At 42.3% G+C, this 18,613-nt stretch overlaps 1 protein-coding gene across 6 annotated transcripts in view; it reads left to right on the forward strand.

The window, feature by feature from the left end:
• Window positions 1-412: 412 nt before the first annotated feature.
• Window positions 413-18,613, forward strand: part of CNKSR2 (connector enhancer of kinase suppressor of Ras 2) — a 205,884-nt gene continuing 187,683 nt past the window's right edge. For 3 of the 6 annotated variants that reach the window (XM_058044931.1, XM_058044933.1, XM_058044932.1), the window contains exon 1: window positions 413-793. In XM_058044931.1, the coding sequence (XP_057900914.1) occupies window positions 730-793 (64 nt within the window). In that variant the 5' untranslated portion in view covers window positions 413-729. The remainder of the gene's footprint in view (window positions 794-18,613) is intronic. The other 3 variants (XM_058044936.1, XM_058044937.1, XM_058044935.1) reach the window with 2 other exon arrangements.

The raw sequence follows: 18,613 nt of genomic DNA on the forward strand, positions 1-18,613 counted from the left end.
ACTTTTCCCGCCCACGCAGTGATGAATTAAGATTCAGGGAAAATAAAATCCAACAAACCCCCACTCGGAGCGCCAGCTCGGTGCCGCTGGCTGCGCTCCCCCGCTGCCCGGCCCGCCGGGAGCAGGTGTTCGGCGCTGCCGCCGCCCCAGACCCCCTCCCGCCGGCGGCGGCACCTTGCGAGTCATCCCGGCTCCCTCCCCTCCCCCCGCCCCGGGCGGCCGTCGGGTGTCGCTTCCCATTTCACTTGGAGATATTTTCGGGTGGCAGGAGCCGCCTCGTCATTTCCGCCAGGAGAAAAAGACACCGGCGCGGCAGCCGCGGCCGAGGAGAGCCGCGGGAGCCGCTGGGCACGCGAGCGGGCACAGCCGAACCAGTGCCCCGCTCGCCGCCGCCGAGCACCGACCTCTCGGCGGGCCCGGGAGCCGCCGCCGCTGCCCGCGGGTTCGCGGGGGCGGGAGGCGTCGGAGCGTGCCGCCCCCTTCTCCCCCTTCCTCCTCCTCCTCCTCCTCCTCCTCCTCCCCCTCCCCGCCGAGCCGGCAACATGAACTGAAATCCCCAGAGAGGCACAGAGGCGGCGAGCGAGCGAGCGGAGCAAAGGCAAGCGGGGATATAGCGGCTCTCTCCTCCCGCCGGCGGGATTCCGGGCAGCGCGGTCCCTCCGCCCCGCACAGCCTCGCCCCTCGCCCGGAGAGCGGCGGCCGCCCGAGCCCCGCGCCCCCGAGCCGCCCATGGCCCTCATCATGGAGCCCGTCAGTAAGTGGTCGCCGAGCCAGGTCGTCGACTGGATGAAAGGTGAGGAGCGGTGCCGGGGCCGCGCGGTGCCCTCTCCCATCACCCGCACCCCGCCCCGCAGGTGCGGGGAGCTCCGCGGCTTCCCCCGCGCGGGGATCCCACCTCCTGGCAGCGCCGGCTGCCCCCACGCTTTGCCTGGGCTGGGAAGGGAGGCGGGAGGCCGTCGGGGCCGCGCCGCTGGGGCCGGGGGCCGCGCTGCCCCCCTGCCCCGGGCTCAGAGCGGGGACGGCGGCTGGCGGCTGTCCATAGAGCTGGGGAGGGGGCCGGGGGCGGAGGCGAGGCTGAGCCCGGGGGTGCCCGGGGTGCTCCCGGGCGGCGACCGCGGTGTGGCGATGGAGCCGCCCCCCAGCCGCCGAGGGACGCGGGAGCGGGTCCGGCTGCCCGCGGCGGGCGCGGCGCGAAACGCCTCGGGAATGGAAGTGCGGCCGAACGTGCGGCACCGCCGGTGCTGGGGGCGGCCGGGGGAGACTCGGCTGCGACCTCCCCCGCCAGCAGGGGCCGGGGGCGCTCCGCGGGCGGCGGGGCCGGGGTCGGGGTCGGTCCGCGCCCCCGGAGGTGCCGGGGCTGCCCCCGCTGCCGGGAAGCCGCCGTGCCCGCGGGGGCCTCCTCCGGCCGGGCCGGGGGCTCCCCGTCCCTTCCCCGGGGCCCGCGCTTCAGGATCCGCGACTGAAGGGAGCGCGAACAGTCTGGGCTCTGGGCTGAGTGAGGCTGTTCCACTGCTCCGCTTCTCCCGCTCCCTCACCTGTCCTTCCCTCAAATAAACTCGAATGGGAATAAAATTTGGACCTTTTGGAAACGCTTTTCTTTTATTCTCTGTGTATGCCATTCTGACATGGCTTTAATGCTGTAATGTGAAAAGGTATTTTGTTGTGTAGTTTTTGTGTGAGGTTTTTTTTTTTTCTTTTCGTATTACCTTTAAGTTAGGCTGCAGCTGTGTTTTGAATAAATCACCATCTAGTGTTATATATCTCTTTATAAAGATAGAATGACCGGATGGGTACAAGTTTTGAACAACTGCCACATTGTGGGAGTTCTTTATAACACGCTGTGTGTTACCAATGTGACAGTTTCATCATCCTTAAAATTTCAGGCATATAGCATATGTTTTCAGTTATTCAATCCTGGCATTTATAGCTGGCAAGTTATAATTGTATTTAGTAACATACATAGTTTAGCACTTTTGGAAGCATTGTCACTCTATAGAATAATAATTGAAAAGAATGATGTAATACTTTATATCCTGGGAAATTAATAAATATTAATAAAAAACTTGAAGAAGCTACAGATGATCAGTATTAAGAGGAAAGCATTTTCAACATAAAAGTGTTTTTTACAGCAATTTAGCTTCCAACGTTTTTACTTCAAAATGAAAAGATTGTGTAGGACTTTTTTTCTAATCAGTGTCTGAGATACCTTCCCCATAATTTGGGGACTCCATAAAAACAATGAATTTGCAAGTAATGCATTTTTAAAACATCTAAAAAATGTAATGCATCAACTACTTTTCATAAATGACAGGTGAAGTGCGTTGCATATTCTGCTTTTGTATTACATTATTATAAAATCAGTAATTTGAAAAGAACAGGCTAAATGGTAGCATTAGAAATTGTGCAGTTGGATAAGGGTTTGTGGTTAGAAACCTGTGACTCACACTCAGAGCTGCAGATCTTTTAGAAATAATCATGTAAACTTTACCAAAAAAAAGGCAGTTATTGCAGTCGTGCCCTCTTTCTGGAATACAAAGCCTGCTTTTTAGTGTTTAACCTGTTTTTTCTGGCCTGAATGTTGGATTGTTTCTCTGGAGGACTTTCATTTTTACGGAGTGAATGCATATATGTTGCTTCACGCTTCCATTTCTTCATTTTGTATTCTGTGTAGCACGGGAACTTTCACTTAGGTGCTGCAGGGAGCTGAAAGCACCTGCCTGTGTCTGGCACTCTTGGAGAAGAAGCACCTGGGGAGCCATTCTGGTTTCAAAAGCTGAGCCTGGAAACGAGTATGACCAGTAGCTGGGGGCAGGTTTGCTCCTGCCTGATGGGTCACACCTTGCTGAGTTTGGTGGTGGTGGATAAGGGCAAGCGGTCTTTGCTGCAACACCTTTGTGTTCCTTACGCATAATTTGTAGCGTTGCAAACATTGGTATTGAAATCCATACGAATATCTGTTCTTCTAATGCTTTAAGTGCTTTGTTTCCAGCAAATTCTGTTTCTGAAAGTCCCCAAAATAGCTTATTTGTGTTTTAAGAGGTACCCAAGACAAGTTTGATGAGTAAAACACGAATGTGTCTGTCAGGAGAAGTTTGGAAGGAGTGCAGTAGTGGTCTTTGCATTACTGGCAGTCAAGTCTGGCTTGCAGAAATTACATTAAACTTCAAAATGTGAGAATATTTTGCTGACTTACTGGGGGTTATTTTACAGAATTATAAATGTTGAACTTGGTTTTAACCTCTTCCTTGAAGTAAGTGCCCTGCTATGTCAAATGCCTGCTCAGAGGAGCTCGGTAAAGAAAATTCTTCCAAATAGATTTCGATGTTCAAAGCAAAATCTTTCCTGAAAAAGGAAAATCCTACTGTTTACAGTTATCTGAAAGCAAGGGGAAATGAAACACTTTAGATTTTATTGTTCTTAGTGTTTTTGTGATGGTCTTGTGGGTATGACCTGAACATTTGCAGTAAAAGGCCTCATCTGGAATTCTTTATTTAGGCAAAAGAATCATTACCTCAGTGGCATTTTGCTCAGAGTAGTGATAAAGCATTGGGCCTGAAATTATAAGATGTGAGAAATGAACACGGGGAGAGTATTTCAACTCAAAGGGGTTAGATGAAAGTGCCAGTCCCTGGGCTGGATGTTTGTATAGGAAACAGACTCAAGACTGGGTATTCATGGAATAAATGCAGTTTCTCCAGTGTCTTGTCAGTTTTTAATTCCTTGACGGACACATTGTCTGTGGATCCCTGTAATGGCCTAATGCCAGTGCTGCTGAGTTACAGAGTTGTTCCTGAAACTGGTTATACAAATAAGTAACTACCTAGATTTTGAATATGAAACTGTGTATAACAAGAAGTTGTGGACCAAAGTACCAGTTAAAACTCTGTAAGTGAATGGGACAAAGTGAGGAGAGCCTGTGTCAGCATATGAGTTTTCCAGGGTTTAAAGTGAACCCAGAAGAGAAACTGTCATAGAGCTGGAAAAAGCGTAGATGGATTAGCTCATCTCTCCCACAGGATGGCATATTGTACAAGGAGGATAAAATGAGTATTTCAGTTGATTCAAACAATGCATTGCTGTGCTTTTCGTACATTTAGTACTAATTTTAAGGTCCTGTAGGGATCAGTGAGATGAAGGTGTGTCAGCCACCTCCTCTGCCTCCCCTCTGGAGGACACGTGTGGATTCCACTGCCGGGTCTCAAGATGTTGACGCGTTACAAAGGCAATGTCATCAAACGTCATGGCTCGCACTCACTCAGGAGGGGAACATGCCAGATGTAGTTTAGATTTCTGAGGCTCTGAGAACACTTAAGACACTCAGTTACTTACCAAACATTAGGATGTTTTTAACTGAGTCTTCTAATCTAACTTCTTTGGTCTGAGGTTACTGATGATTCCTATATTTTGATAAGGGCTTGCTGCTTTTAACAGTATTCAAATTTTGATTCAGTACCAATCTCTCAATGGCAGAATCTGTTCCAAAAGGCAGTCCACCTGAAAAAAAAAATCAATGTTACTTTATCTAACAAAGCTTAAATATTTATTTTTTGCTTGCTGAATGATAGCTCGTGGGGCTTATATGAAACTCGTACAGCTTAAACTGTTGTAATGGTAGTCATAATCAAGAAGTTGACATCTGAGGCATGGAGTTGCCTTTAAAGGCTTCTAATGCTAAGGAATAGGGGCTTTTAACCTCTATAAGGTCTACCCTACCAGGGTTTAGAAGGGTGCAGATATTTAGAAGGACTAGGGGGAGAGAAGCAGAAATATGAACGTGCTAGCAAAGTGAAAGCAGAGTGCAAAAGTTTCCCATCTGTATGATTAAATATCGCATGGGTTTGGGAGCTGTTTCTGTCTGCTGTTTGTGTGCTGAACTTCATGTCCATTTTCAGTGGCGTGTGTGTTTGCAGAGTCAGCACAGGCTGCCAACAACTGTGCTCCACTTGGTGTAGTGGGAATTGCATGTTATTCATCAAGAAAATGCAACAATTTGTGGGAATACTCTGACACTAAATACTCCAGTACTTAATGATGATTTAAAAAAAGTATTGCCATGGGGATCCTCCTACTCCTGTTGGTGCATATGCAGAGCCCTAGGAGTGCTTTGGCAGCACCCGGGTTCTGCTGCAGTTCCTGAGCCATCAGGTAGCAACAGGGAAGCTCATCAGTGGGGTCACAAATTCTCTCACAGCACTGGGATCTAACAAATCAGTTTAGGCCTTAAAAAAAGTCAGGGTGAATCCTGCCTTCAGGGTCACTATCAGACCAACCTCATTCTTGGCCATGGCTTTCTCTAAGGACTGACATGGACTGGGTTTAGGGGGGAGCTTTTTCTGGAGGATAGGATGGACCACAGTGTTACAAAGGCGCGTGAGCACCTGCTTTATATTAAAGAGGAGGTGTGCTTCCACAGATGTATGTGCCTTGTTTAGGGTTTTCAATTTTGCCTATAATTTCTAGTTTTTCTTCTAGTGGTCTATTAAGTTAAAGCTTCTTTCTTATGCCACTTCACATTGATTTTGGCAGGGCCTTTAAAAATTGTGACTATTGGAAATAGTATGGAAAAGGCTGAGTTGTCTCAGGGAAAAAAAAAGCCGGATGAGAATATGAAAAACACTTGCATTCTGAAACTTTGATTCCTTGTTAAGTGTGTGTAGGTGACTGATGAGCGTCAGAATAGTCATCAACTTAATAGTCATTGCTAAGTGCCATATGTGGAATAGATCAGGCATTTTACAATTTGTCAGCATGAAACCATTATTTTCTTTCTCCAATGTAAAGCAAACTAAAATTTTATAGTATTAGAGGGTACATGTAGTACTCCATTAGCTTTGAAGTGATGCTATTAAATGGATTTATGGCTTTTACTGTAATGCCTAGCAAAAAAAACTGTAGAAAAATGTGAAATAATTGCATAGCTGGAGTTTCATTTTGATGAGCACACAACCTCTTTAATTTATGGACAGTTACTCTGTAAGAAAGTAACAAGAATTTTAGTCGGACAAAGAGAGGGGAGTTTATACAAAGACAGGTAGTCAAGAGTCAAACTGCACTATTCCAAACTTTAAAGTACTCCAGCTTTAAAACTGGATTGAAAGCAGTGCTGGAAGATCTCTCTCTCTCTAGTTTATTTTTCCTGTGGATCTCCCACTTTTGTCTTGCCCTTCTGACATGAGGAGTTTTAGCAGTATCAATGGCTGCCACATCAATCATGATGAAATGTTTTAGAGCACCTTTGTTTGTGATTAGAAAACCTCTCCTGCCATTGTTTATCAGCAGAAAATGAAACTGCAATTGCAACTGGGATGTGTCAAAGCCTAACAGCCGGGTGTTGCCATAGCAAAGGCGATGTTACATAAGCAGCCACTCTGCAAATAATTCATGCAGCCAAATTTTAAGCATAACCTCAGAATTCATTTCTAAATTTATGATCTTTTTAGGAGGGAGCTTTCCTAGATGAGGTCATTTCAGTTGCTACTAAAATTGATGTGCTTAGTTGTGAAGCTCTTTTAGCACTGCCCATTTACACCTTAATTTTGTTTGAACATATTGTTCTATTTCTGAAACATCTGTTAGTTTAAATATGGCCTCACAATATGTTTTCTCAAGTGGTTTTTTGCAACAGTTCGGTACAGCTCTGTATTTTGATCTTATTCAAATTTATTTGCACAATGCAGCATTAAACCAAGCAATTTACAAATGCCTTTTCTGGTTAATGCATGTCAAGAATTTTGCAAGGCAGCAATATTAACCAGATCACTTTTCAGATGAGAGGATTGAAATATATATACAGATGTATTTTTAGAATCTTTGCAAGTAGTTGTCTTTAAGCACTTTAACAATAATAACCCAGGCAGTTTTATCTTCTAAACCTCAAATTGACAAATGGTCTAGCCTTTCTGTCTGATCTGCAGAAGTGTAGATAACCATTTAATCTCAGTTAAGTTGCTGTAGCTTGTGGTTGTACTGTATTTCCCTGAGTCAAGTAGTAATATTTGTTACCATTTTCCAGAGAAATAAGGAGAAGCTTTTTCCTGAGAAATTTCTCCCTGTATAGGCTTGTGTTTAAAGGTGTGCAATGAAGAAAAAGAACTAATTCTTCAAGGCTTCCATTCTGAGTAACTGCATTTTTTTTTCCAAGAAGTTGCAATATCATCATTAAATCATAACTGCACGGAGGATCACCTGTAGCAAGGGCTTACTTTCATCAGGATAACAACTTTAGATTTTTAGATCCAAATAAAGCAAAACTGTACTTTTACATTTACTGCTTAAATTATTTTCTTAATGAATACTCTAAACCTTCAGTTTAGAAGCTGAATAGTTACCAAGACAAATGCTGAAGAATAAGTTCCCAAATACCTTGTTAAAAAATCCTGTCTGGAAACACCGTGTTGGGAAATTCTAAAAGGTCAGACTTTCTTCATTGATTTCTTCCAGCTTTTCAAATGCATTTACTTTCTCTAAAAGATGAAGTGAGTGATGAAATTAATCTCTAAAAGATGAAGTTTTCAGATGAAAAATTTTGGGGGCTCAGTATTAGGCTCATGTTATAATAAATCTGCTGCCACAGGAATCTGCTCAGAGCATTGTCATTTTCCTGTTATGAGACAGGCCTAGCAGGGCAGCTCCTCTTCAATTTAAAATAGCTGACAGTCCAAGAGCAAGCATCTACTGCTCCTCATGATGTTCCTTTCTTGCACTTGAAGGATGAAGGGTTGGAAGACACAGATCCTTTGGTCTGGGGCAGTCAAGATCTGGCATGCTTAATGCACATCCTCTCTTAAACACATTTTTGCCCTCCCTCTGTAGGGGGTTTAGCACTTATCTGGGAGACAAAATAAATTTTTCCTCTAGGTTTTCAATGCAAGCATTTTTCTTATGCAAAGGGAGTCCAGCACTGTCTATAACCAGTGATTTTAGAGTACTGGAGGCTTAAAAATCTACCCCATTTTGTGCTACTTATCTGCCGGATAATATTATCTTGAAGAAAATAGCTGTGGATGTCATCTTGTAGGATGTTTGGCATTTCCAGCTTATCCTTTAAGCAGAAATTTAGGGCACTTGGTACCTCAGATGAAGTGGCTAGAACAGTAATTTCAAAGTGTTTGGCTTTACATGATTAACATCTGCTGCAGTGCCATATGGTGGGAATTTCCAAGTAAACTATTAATTAATATTGGAGTGCACCACAGTAAGCCTTAATTAAACTATATTCAGCTTAAGTGTATTATTTTAATATAGTCAGTTACCAAGTGGTGTACTTTTGTATCGATACCTTTTTCTGTCTTGTGAAAAAGAGGGAGAAATGTTGATGAGAATTATTTGAACCTTTAAATTGAAGGTTCAAGTAGCTTTTAAAATAAATGGTTTAGGACTCGCATCAGCCTCAAGCATCCATTGATTTAAGGGTCTATATTTGGTGATGTTGAGTTGTGCTTTGTGAATGCTGTGGTGACTCCTCTGCTAGGGTTTTGCTGGTGTGGGTGATCAGAGGGTGTCCAGCAGAACTGCATGTGCCATTTTCACAGAGCTTCAGATGTTGCTGGTGGGGTCCAGTAGCACTGGTGGAATGATACATTCCTGTGTGAGCTGGCCAGAACAGTCTGGAGGAGTGTTGGGGTAGCAGCTGAGGTTGTCCATGAGCGTGGGTAATGCTGGGACCTCTCCTGGCCCCTTGTGTTTGGAAGGATGAGCATACCCATGTATAGAGCTGAGCAGCTGGCAGGCTCACCTCTGAAGGGCTCTTCCTCCCACAGGCAGTGATTGTCAGCTGTAAAGAAACTGATAACATTACTGGTTATGTCAAAATATACAATTTATTTTTAGTTTGGCCAGATCCACCAGTTGCCAGTAACTACAGCTATAAATGACCTATTTTAAAATATGTATTATTTTTCCCTGTTTTCTCCTCCTTCTTTTATCTCCTTTCTCTCCTGGTAATCTTCACATCAATAAGAAGGTGAAGAAGTCCTTCCTCTGAGTATTGAGGCCAGGTAAATATAGGTGGGATGTGCCAGTGTTGTCTGAGTAATTCGCTAGGTGGCATTCTTCCCTCTGAGTCAACACTGAAACCCTTCATGGGAATGATAAGAGAACTTAGTCATTTTAGTGAGATGCCAACCTGAAATCTTGACCAGGTGTGGTTGCTGAAGGCTTGCTTCATTGTAGTGGCAGAGTTAGCTGCAGCACGCTAATTAAATCCCATGTTAATAATTAAAATCTTTGTAACTGGATTCCCCTCATCGATATCCATTACTGGCATGTGCCTGCCTTACTTTCTTTAATTGCTTTGCAGCTTTGTTGGTTGCTTTTGTGTACTTGATAGTTTGATTTGCAAGGTGCAGTGCTGTTTTTGTCCTTGTTTTGCTTCAGATTTTTCTGTTTGAAGAAATATTGGTAGAGGGATCTCTTGAACACAAAGAAGAAGTTGCTCTCTTAATAAAAATATCTTAGGTTGTGTACACTGAACAGTTGTGAACCTGCACTTGTCCAGTTTGGTGTGCACTTTTTAAACACCAAAAAAGTAACAAAACAATTTTCTTCTTGCTTAGTTTGAGTGAAGTGTGACTGGAGACTTTTTTGTGAGATATCCAAGAAGTACCTTCTTGAGTGTTCAGCATTGACTGACCTCTGGATGTCTTTATTGTTGCTTTATCATCATGGATAAAACCATGTGCCTTTTGTCTCCATTTCTCCTCAAACGTCAAGAATGGCTGCTTTTAGTAGACTTCATTTTATTAGAGCTAATATGAAAAGAACCCAAACCAAGTGTATTAGTCTGTTTTTATTTTGGTAGTCCACTTCTACTTGTTTCCAAAATTTTCTGTAAATGCAGGATGACAAAATGGTCCTTACTGCTTTTCTAGAGGTGTTAATTATTTCATATGTTGCAGTCTTCAAATATTTTCAAATAAAAGTATATGCTAGTTTAACCTAGAATGTGGAGGCTTAATGTTTCTTAAATTTCTTTTAATGTTTTTTGATATAGTGTTGAGTGTTGTGCCCCACAAGTCCTACCAGCAGTCTGTAAGTTCACTGTTGGATACTGGACTTCAAAAGCAGGTGTAGTTTTTGTTGCTTCAGTCATTATTTCATTGTATGTTTTAAACTGCCTGGATCTTAGCTGTTTAATGCAGTCTGGGGTCAAAAGCCTGTTTCTGGAGTTCTGATAACTGAGTCCAAGAGCACAGTGTAGTGTGAATAATTTGTCATGTTCTGCATGTGGATTTGACAGAATTTCAGTCTGGAAGTGTAATCATTGCACATAAAAAAATCCATATAAGTGTCAGTCTGAACTTTTGAGGGACATAGGACAGATTATCATTAGAAAAACAAGACAGGTTTATGACATAACTCCTTGAGAGCAAGTAAACTAATTTTTAAAAGAACTGGATAGTTCATAGCCTTCAAAGTACTGTATTAATTATGAATGCTTTAGCAGACTTCATTACTGAGAGACATTTGGATGTCTAATGAGTTGTGGTGAAGCTACTGTTTGCAAGTATAGAAAGTATAATGTATATGTAATCGTGAAGTTTCTGTATTTCCTATGATTACCATGTTTTCTTGTTGATTTGATAGGATTTTTTTGATGTGTTTTTTGTTGTTGTTCTTGTGGGGTTTTTTTCTCATAAATTGGTTTTGGCATTCCTGATGTACCTTGGCTGGAAGAAGACAGCTGAAGAGTAGTGGCCATGAAGAGGTGGCAGCCATCTCACAGAATCATAGGATTGTTGGGGTTGGCAGGGGCCTCTGGAGATAATCCTGTCCAACCCCCTGCCAAGGAAGGCTCACCTGGAGTAGGTGCCATGGGGATGTGTCCAGCTGGCTTTTGGATGCCTCCAGAGAGGGCGACTCCACAACCTCCCTGGGCAGCCTGTTCCAGTGCTCTGCCACCCTCGATGTAAAGAAGTTTTTCCTCATGTTAAGGTGGAACTTCCTGTAGTTTAGTTTATGAGCATTGCTTCTTGTCCTATTGCTGGGCACTATTGAAAGCAGTCTGGCACCATTTTCTTTGCCCCATTTCCCTTATGGAAATGTCAATATTTGAAAATGGTCTTGACTGTTTACCAGTCCAAGGTCTTAAGAAACAGCAAAAGAAAAATTACTTTTCTGTGGAAATCCCATGTACTGGGTGGTATTTGTTGGATGAGAAAAAGATTAAATCTGTTGCAGAGGTCTAAAGATAGTTTCCTTTCAGTTACTAAAATTCTACAAAGTTATTTTACAAGGAGCTCAGCAGTATTTTGGTTGATCTGTCTTGGACACTAAAACCCTTTCCTGTTACTTATTTGGGCATCATCTAACTTATCTCTTGCATCTTACCTGTTGTTGTTGAGCTCACTGTAAGCTGAGCTATCCAGTTATGAACTGGAGGTAACTAATGCTAATGAACTATGAATGAGTAAACCTGAACAGATTGGGCAATTAATGCCTGCCTCTGTTACCAGGGGTTTCACGGGTACTCCTGACAAAGTGGGCTGCAGTGGTGTGCTGTGATGGGGGACAGAGGCTTGAGTCTGCAGAACAGCATGTCCTGAATGTTTTTCACCTCTGCACATCTGAGCAAATTCCTCTTTAGAGGAGAGTGCTCCGTTTAATAGAGTAACTGAAAATAGAACTTCAATATGTGACAGGTCCCTTCAAAAACCCAAAAATTAATTAAAGTTTGTTTTCTAGTTCAAGAGAAGGTAAAGCTGAATACAAACCTCACTGCTCACTCTGTTACTAAAAAAAAAATTGTAAGACCTTTACTTTACAAATAATTTGTTTTTCGGTTGACAGTATATTGTAGTCTTTGGTGGGAATGGTGACATTTTAGATTGAAAGGGAAAATGAACATCTTAAAACTCTTCATTTGTGCATATACAAAGTCAGGCAGAATGACATAAGACCTAGAAACTGTAATATTGTCATTTCATTAGATTTTCTAACTTTGTTTGTGTTCAGCAATGTGATGTAGGTAATTCACTTGTATTTATACAAAGAATTAAAATTGTAAATCCTAAGAATTAAAATTGTAAACCCTAAGCCTTTCCCCTCTTGTTTCGTGCTCTCAAATACTATGAGGAGTTTCCTGCAAAATACTGTTTTGATAAATCTTACTGAATCAAACTTCAAAAATTACAGTGAGACCTCTGAAGGCAAAGATTGATGTGTATTGGGATTTAGTCTCAATCAATGGTAAATTTTTTTGTAAAATGACAAATGTATCTAATTTTCTTTTGATAGAGTCTTTGAGAGTGTTATAGCAGGTCACAAACTTGTAACTCAAAGTTTTTGAGTTCAAAGTATCTCAGTAATGCCAAATGTTTTAGGCCTGTACTCACTAGAAGGAAAGTGGCTTCCAGTTTACAATAATTCAAAAATGGGCATAGAAGGAGAGTTTTGGTGGTGTGATTTTGGTGTTTAAATCTCAAGAGATATTTTTAAAATTTTTGTTTGCTTGCTCTTGTTTTGTTTTGTTTTTGTTTGATGCTCACTATTTTAGGATTTTTTTTGTCCCTGTGGAACCACTCAAAATAATAAATAGTTTAATGGTAAAATTATACCATGAGTGTTGAGAATAATAAATCCTTGTAGTTTCTGTAGAAGAGCACACTCTTCTTAAGTGGAATCAAAGGCACTAAGAACAATTGGCTTGAACTTTTGATGAGTTCTTAAATGTGTTTCTTTCAAAGTTATTATCATATGACAGATGGGGAGTAAGCCATCTGGGAATTCAGAGAGGTCGGATATGGTCAGGTATAAAGAATTGTCTGCCTGATTGGGTTTTTGGGGATTTTTTTACCCTTTTTCCCCCCTTCCCTTAATGACTTTTTGCTGTGACATATGTGACTTAATATTTGAGTTTGCTCTGTGCACTCTAATCCAATTCCTTTGTTTAGTCAAATGAATGTTTTTTGTTTTGTTCTGAATTTTAGCTATTGGTTTCTGCATTAAATGTGCATATTTAATTAGGATATGTTATTAAAGATTAGATTCTCACAATGGGATGTGTGCCAGCTCATGAAATGAAGTCATGCTTGTCAGGAGATAGTAAATAATAAGCTTAGGAAGGTTTAAAAGATGTGTCTTGCAAAACATTAGCCCCTGTAATGAGTGCAAAGTGGCAACAGCACATAAATATCAATTGTTTTTCTCCAGTGGAGCCGTTTGAATATGAGTTTTCTTAATTTGAATTAAATTTTCTTTTACCAGTTTAATGAAACAAGCAAGAAGGGATATTTGTCTTTTCAGAAACCAGTTTCCCATCCCAGAACAATGGCTTGTTTTGAATTGAAGTGGAACAACCCAGCATTCATGCAATATCTTGTAATCTCTGTTCCTAAAACCACTTTAAGAAATAAGAAACTGCTGTCCAGTGAATCTCCATTTAGCTGCAAGGATGTGTCTTGGATTCCCAGCTTTGCTTCCAGGACTGTCTATATTTTGCTCTTCATTTTACTCAGGATCTTCTAATAATAATGGGTGGAAGGGCTGGGAGCTTAAGTTTCCCTGTGCTCTTAAATGCCTTGAGCATCCTGGCTGGTGTGCCCAGGGTGGCATTGGCAACAGCAGGATCTGGAGGCAAGGATGTGCCTGTCTGCATCCTAATTTGATCAGACAAAACTGCCTGCAATCATGCCCTGTGATCTGAAATTCAGGCATCTAATTTCTCTCTTCAAGTGCCTGAGTCTCTCTCCTTGGGCCTGGGCAGACTAAGTCTTCTGCTAATAATATGTGCAGTGGGATTTCCACTGATGTTTTTGATGTTGCCCCTGGTGCTTTTGGGAAAAGGAGCAGCTGGCACAGCCCTGCTTGGGTTGCACCTCCAGCACAAAGCAGAGGGAAGATGGGGACCTTATGTTGGAATGCAATTGTATGATGTGGAAAGCAGAGCCACTTAAGTGGAGCGGACAAAAAAAGGTCTATTATGCATAAACACATATTCTTAGTCCTTTTATTTTTTACATTATAAAATAGTGTGTCCCAAATATGCTGTGGGAACCATGCTACCACTTTTGGCCAACGCACAAAACATTGCTACTCAATACTGGAGGGACTTAGAATATCCTACAGTTAGTTATTTTTGCATGAAACTCTTAGCCCAGGTGTCTGGAAAATTATAGAAAATGGTCCTTTTTAGTGCTGATTTTTTTTTCTCTGTGCTGCTGGACCCCCTTTATTGCTGGCATTTCTGGGAAGTTACCAGTATTGCAGTATCAGGAGAAGGGGCTGCTCATCGCCTGCTACTTGGGGATATTGCTCTGGTGCCTCCATGTTATAAGAGAGGGAGAAAGTTTATTGTCTTATGTCATCCTCAGTTTTGGTGCACTGAAGCATTTCTGACTGTCTGCTTTTTTTAATGAAAGAAATTTGTCTTGTAACAGCTTTATATGCCCAGCTAATTAAAACCACTGTTATATTACTTGCCATGTATCCTCTTCGTTAGGCAGAAATTGTTTGCACTTTGGCAGATTAATTTCTTGTTGATATTAGTTTTGTAGGATGCTGCTAGCTCAGACTTATATAACTTAGAAATAATGAGCTGTTTTAAATACTGGCAAATACAAAGTTTTGTTAATCATTAACACAAAAACCATTTTCAGTCTTTCTTAGCTTCATAAGATATGGTTTGTTCTGCCTGTGTGAGTGCCTCTGCCTTATGTGGAGACTAAGCTGAGTGACCTTTAGTTTGATACAAGAAGCTTGGGAATGTGTTTTAAATAAAGAAATGGTTACAATGCCATAATCCATTTTTAAAAGGAAAAATGCTCTTTTTTAGTGAAGAGGCAGGATTGTCTATTCTTTCTTAGGCACTCAGTGGTGGCTGATGTCTTTCAAATTACTTGGGCATTGTGTGTTTGTTCTGTGGTATCCTCATCGCAGAGCTCTCATTTCTTCCACACCAATCTGAGCTTGCACAGGTGGGACCTGGAGACTGCTGGGCTGCCTGTCACTCCTGATTTGAGACTGGAGGTCTGAGGAGCTTCACCCACCTGGGAAGACTGAGCCACCTCCTAAACAAACTGTACTTTTCCTCCTGTCTTTTGCCAAAAGCTGTGGGGCGCATTGAGGATTAACAACCTCATTACTTTTGTCCCTGCTGTCAAGCAGTCCCTTGAAAAGGTTTTTGTTGGTCATGATGATGCAGATTCTTAGCACATTGAAAAGTAAAAAAGTCATTATTAGTGGCTTAAAATTTCACACATGAGGTTGGATTCTTTCTGTAAGTACAGGAGTCTTAAAAATTAAGACCAACCACCCCCACCTGCCCAAAAGTAAGGGATGGAGTGGCCTTAAGTAAGCACCTCTCTTCATCCCTGAGTGAAGAGGATGTTGCAGCCTGAATGGCACCAGACAAGGTGAAGTAAATAATTGTGTGGGTTATTTGGAGGAAGGGATCTGGTCACCCAGTGGTAATTGCTTACACTTCTGCCTGAGCAGTAGAAGCCATTACGTTTTGCTGTCTGGTTCACTATTATTCTGACTGACTATAGGAGAGATGAGATGTTTGTAATTCATAACCCATTATGTTGGAAGAGGCCTGGTGCCAGAAACCAGCTGAATGGGTGCCTCTTTTCTTGGGCTTTGTAAGATGTAGGCCCTGTATAACTTTGTCACATGTAGAAAGAGAAAGGCAATGTATGAGCAGACAGAGAAAAGGTACTGCAATTTTTTTTGTGTTATATATATTATATTATCTGATTATTTTAAGCAAAAGAAAGCCCTTCAGTATAAAATTCCTGCCTGGCATAACTTACAGGTCTGCTTTGATCTTGCACAGTACATATTACTGTTACATTGATAAGCAAGACACTGGAGAACAAATTTGTGTAGATGGAAAATAAGCGAATACACTAAAACCTACTTCAGAAGTTCCTTGAAGCTTCATGAGAAATACCAAAGCTGTGACAAAACACTGGTACATGGTGTTGCAATGGCCATATGCTGACTCTGCATCCTGTTTATTCCAGGGGCAGGTGGGGCTTCTGTACACCCTGCCCAGTAAGTCACCAATTGTGACTGTAATAGACTGCAAGGATTTTTAAAAGTGCTCTGAAGAGAAGTCAGTGTACCAGATAATTTGGTGAGTCTGTACAGTATGTTCATGTGTTAAAAGAAGCTCAGAATATCAGCTGAGGTCCTCAAGAGTACTCACTATTAGTAATGATAGTAAATGCTGACATTCTGGTAAGCTCTAGCTGTTATTTGCACCAGTATTTGAGATGTTTTTTAAAGGAACATTTTAATGGGTATTTATGGACTTTCTAAAGGAAAATTTGAAATTACATTATCTTACAGTTTGAGACTAAACTGTTTCTGAGTTTGCATAAAAGAAATTATGATGCTAAGATACCAACACTGGTAGTAAAAGCATTGTGACATAGAAATTACAGAAAGCAAAAGGTTACCAATGCAACATATCAAGTATAAAGGATGCACCAATTTTCTTGCTATATTTCCTAATGGTAAAATATTATGACAGCTGCTTATGGCATTTACCATAGGCCACAGGTGGATTACAGGGAAGGGCAGGTGGAGATGCTTTCATACTCTTGCTAGAGGGACTACAAGAAAGTCCTTCTAGGTGTGTCTTTGGCATATTGGTGTGGACACGGAGCTGCTGATGTAGGAGCAAGGTGAGGGTGGCAGGGCCACTGCTGGGCCACTCTGGTGCTGGCCAGGGGACATCTCTTGCCACAGCCCTGAGCCTCCCTGCAGCGCTCCTGGGTTATTGATGTGCTCAGCAGGGGGAGGTTGTCGGGCATGTGAGACAGGCCTGCATCCAAGGAAAGGGAGTGAGAAAGTCTCAGAGTTAACAAAGAGAATTCTTTCAGGTTGGTTGATGTGCAGACGGCAGGGGGAGAGTGGTAGTGGTAATATTGTGGTTTTGAGTTAGGTTCTGAAGTTGGTGACTGCCCTTGGGCTGTGAGGAGCAGGGGGAAGCGAGAGCCTTCCCAGCAGGTGGGTGTGAGCCAAGGCACCTGGTGAGACAGGTGGGAGACAGTGCTAAAGGGAGTCACTCTGTGTCAGCAGTGCTTAAACCAGCAGGTCTGGGATGTTCTGATTCTGACTCAAGCCAAGCAAAAGAGTCAAGTTTATTCATTGCTCCACTGTAGTGAGAAGCTCTGTGACAATTGACAATTATGTTCTGAACACTCATTAGCACTTCAGATTAGCTATTAAAGGACATGAAACATTTAATCACCATGTCTTTTCTTGTTAGCAGTAGTCACTAGCAGAATACTTGAAAAAAATTGTAATTAAGTGAAAAAATCGTACTTTAGCAATTTTACTTGGGATGCAGCAATTTCAGTCATTGACATTACTGCCCTGAGGAAACTACGTTTTCTTCTCCCTTAAATAATGTTTTTTAACTCTTGAAATAGTAGCATAATAATTCTACATGTCATTTTGAAGCTGAGAAGATCCCCTTTTACTGCCTCTATATGTTTGGGCATTTCTAGTGTGTCGTGCAAAGGTGGAACTTTTAGTCATGATTGAAATTGCTGATTTCTCATCTTCCCCAGTCTGCTATTTAATGAAATATAAGCGTGATACAGCAGTTTTCTGTAGCAGTGACACATTCATTGAATTGCTTTTCTCTTCCCTAATACTAGTTAGCTTTTAAAAAAGCTATTTGGAATAGACTTCTGACTAAGTTTAAGAAGGAGCTCTCTTAATTATAGATTAAAGGAAAATTTATGAGCCTCAGAAATCCTCAAAATACTGAAGCAGTCTTTTATAATGTTTTCAGCTTGATATTCAAAAGGTTTCAGTAAAATAAAACAGCTCGTTCTTTCAGGGTTCTGTAATTATAGGACCTATTTCTTAAATTGAGATCTGTTTCTTTGCACAGAATCAGCATTTAATCAAAATAATTTTCATATAACTACTTGTGCTCTAGAAGTACAGAATATGTGAAAGATAAAAACAAGCACCCATTTTTAATGGTATGTTCCAGCAAACTCTGAAGGGAATGCTGTGGAAATTACCAGTGAGACTTAGCTAATCAACGCCTGTCCTTCCCTCTACTCTTCTGAATAGCCCAGATCTTTCTCAAGTCGTGTCAGGAGACATCTTCACCATGAATGTGATGACTGTGGTGACTCCTGCCAGCTGTGCTTTTTAGGAGCTCTGTACCTAGAGATGTGTGGCATCCCATGGCATCCCATGGCAGGGGCAGTGGAGGAGGCAGCTGAAAGGCTGAGTGAAAGTGGGAAGATGGGGCTGTGGCTCCCTGCAGCTCCTCCCCTGGCTCTGAGGGGTGGGTGGCTGTTCAGCATGGGGGAGCTCTGAGCAGAGATCGGGGGGATTTGGGCAGAGACAGGGCATGGTCACACTGAAGTCTTCCCCAGATGGAATGGATGCAGTGAGGGACTCAAGTGTCCACACTGCAGGGCATGGACGGGGCAGGAAGAGCAATGGGTTTGTACAGGGAATTTGGGGATGAGAGAGACCTGGCTCTTGTGGGTGTTCCTGCTTGCACTGAAGTGTTGGAACTGGGCTGGGATATTCTTTTTTTCCTTTGCCTCAGCCAGCCATGGAGAAAGAGTGAGTGGAATGCAGGTGATGACTGCTGCAGTCAAAGGTCTTGGGAAGAGCTGAGATGCAGGAAAAATAG

This window comes from Melospiza georgiana, chromosome 2 (assembly GCF_028018845.1).
Source record: "Melospiza georgiana isolate bMelGeo1 chromosome 2, bMelGeo1.pri, whole genome shotgun sequence".
Lineage (NCBI taxonomy): Eukaryota > Metazoa > Chordata > Aves > Passeriformes > Passerellidae > Melospiza > Melospiza georgiana.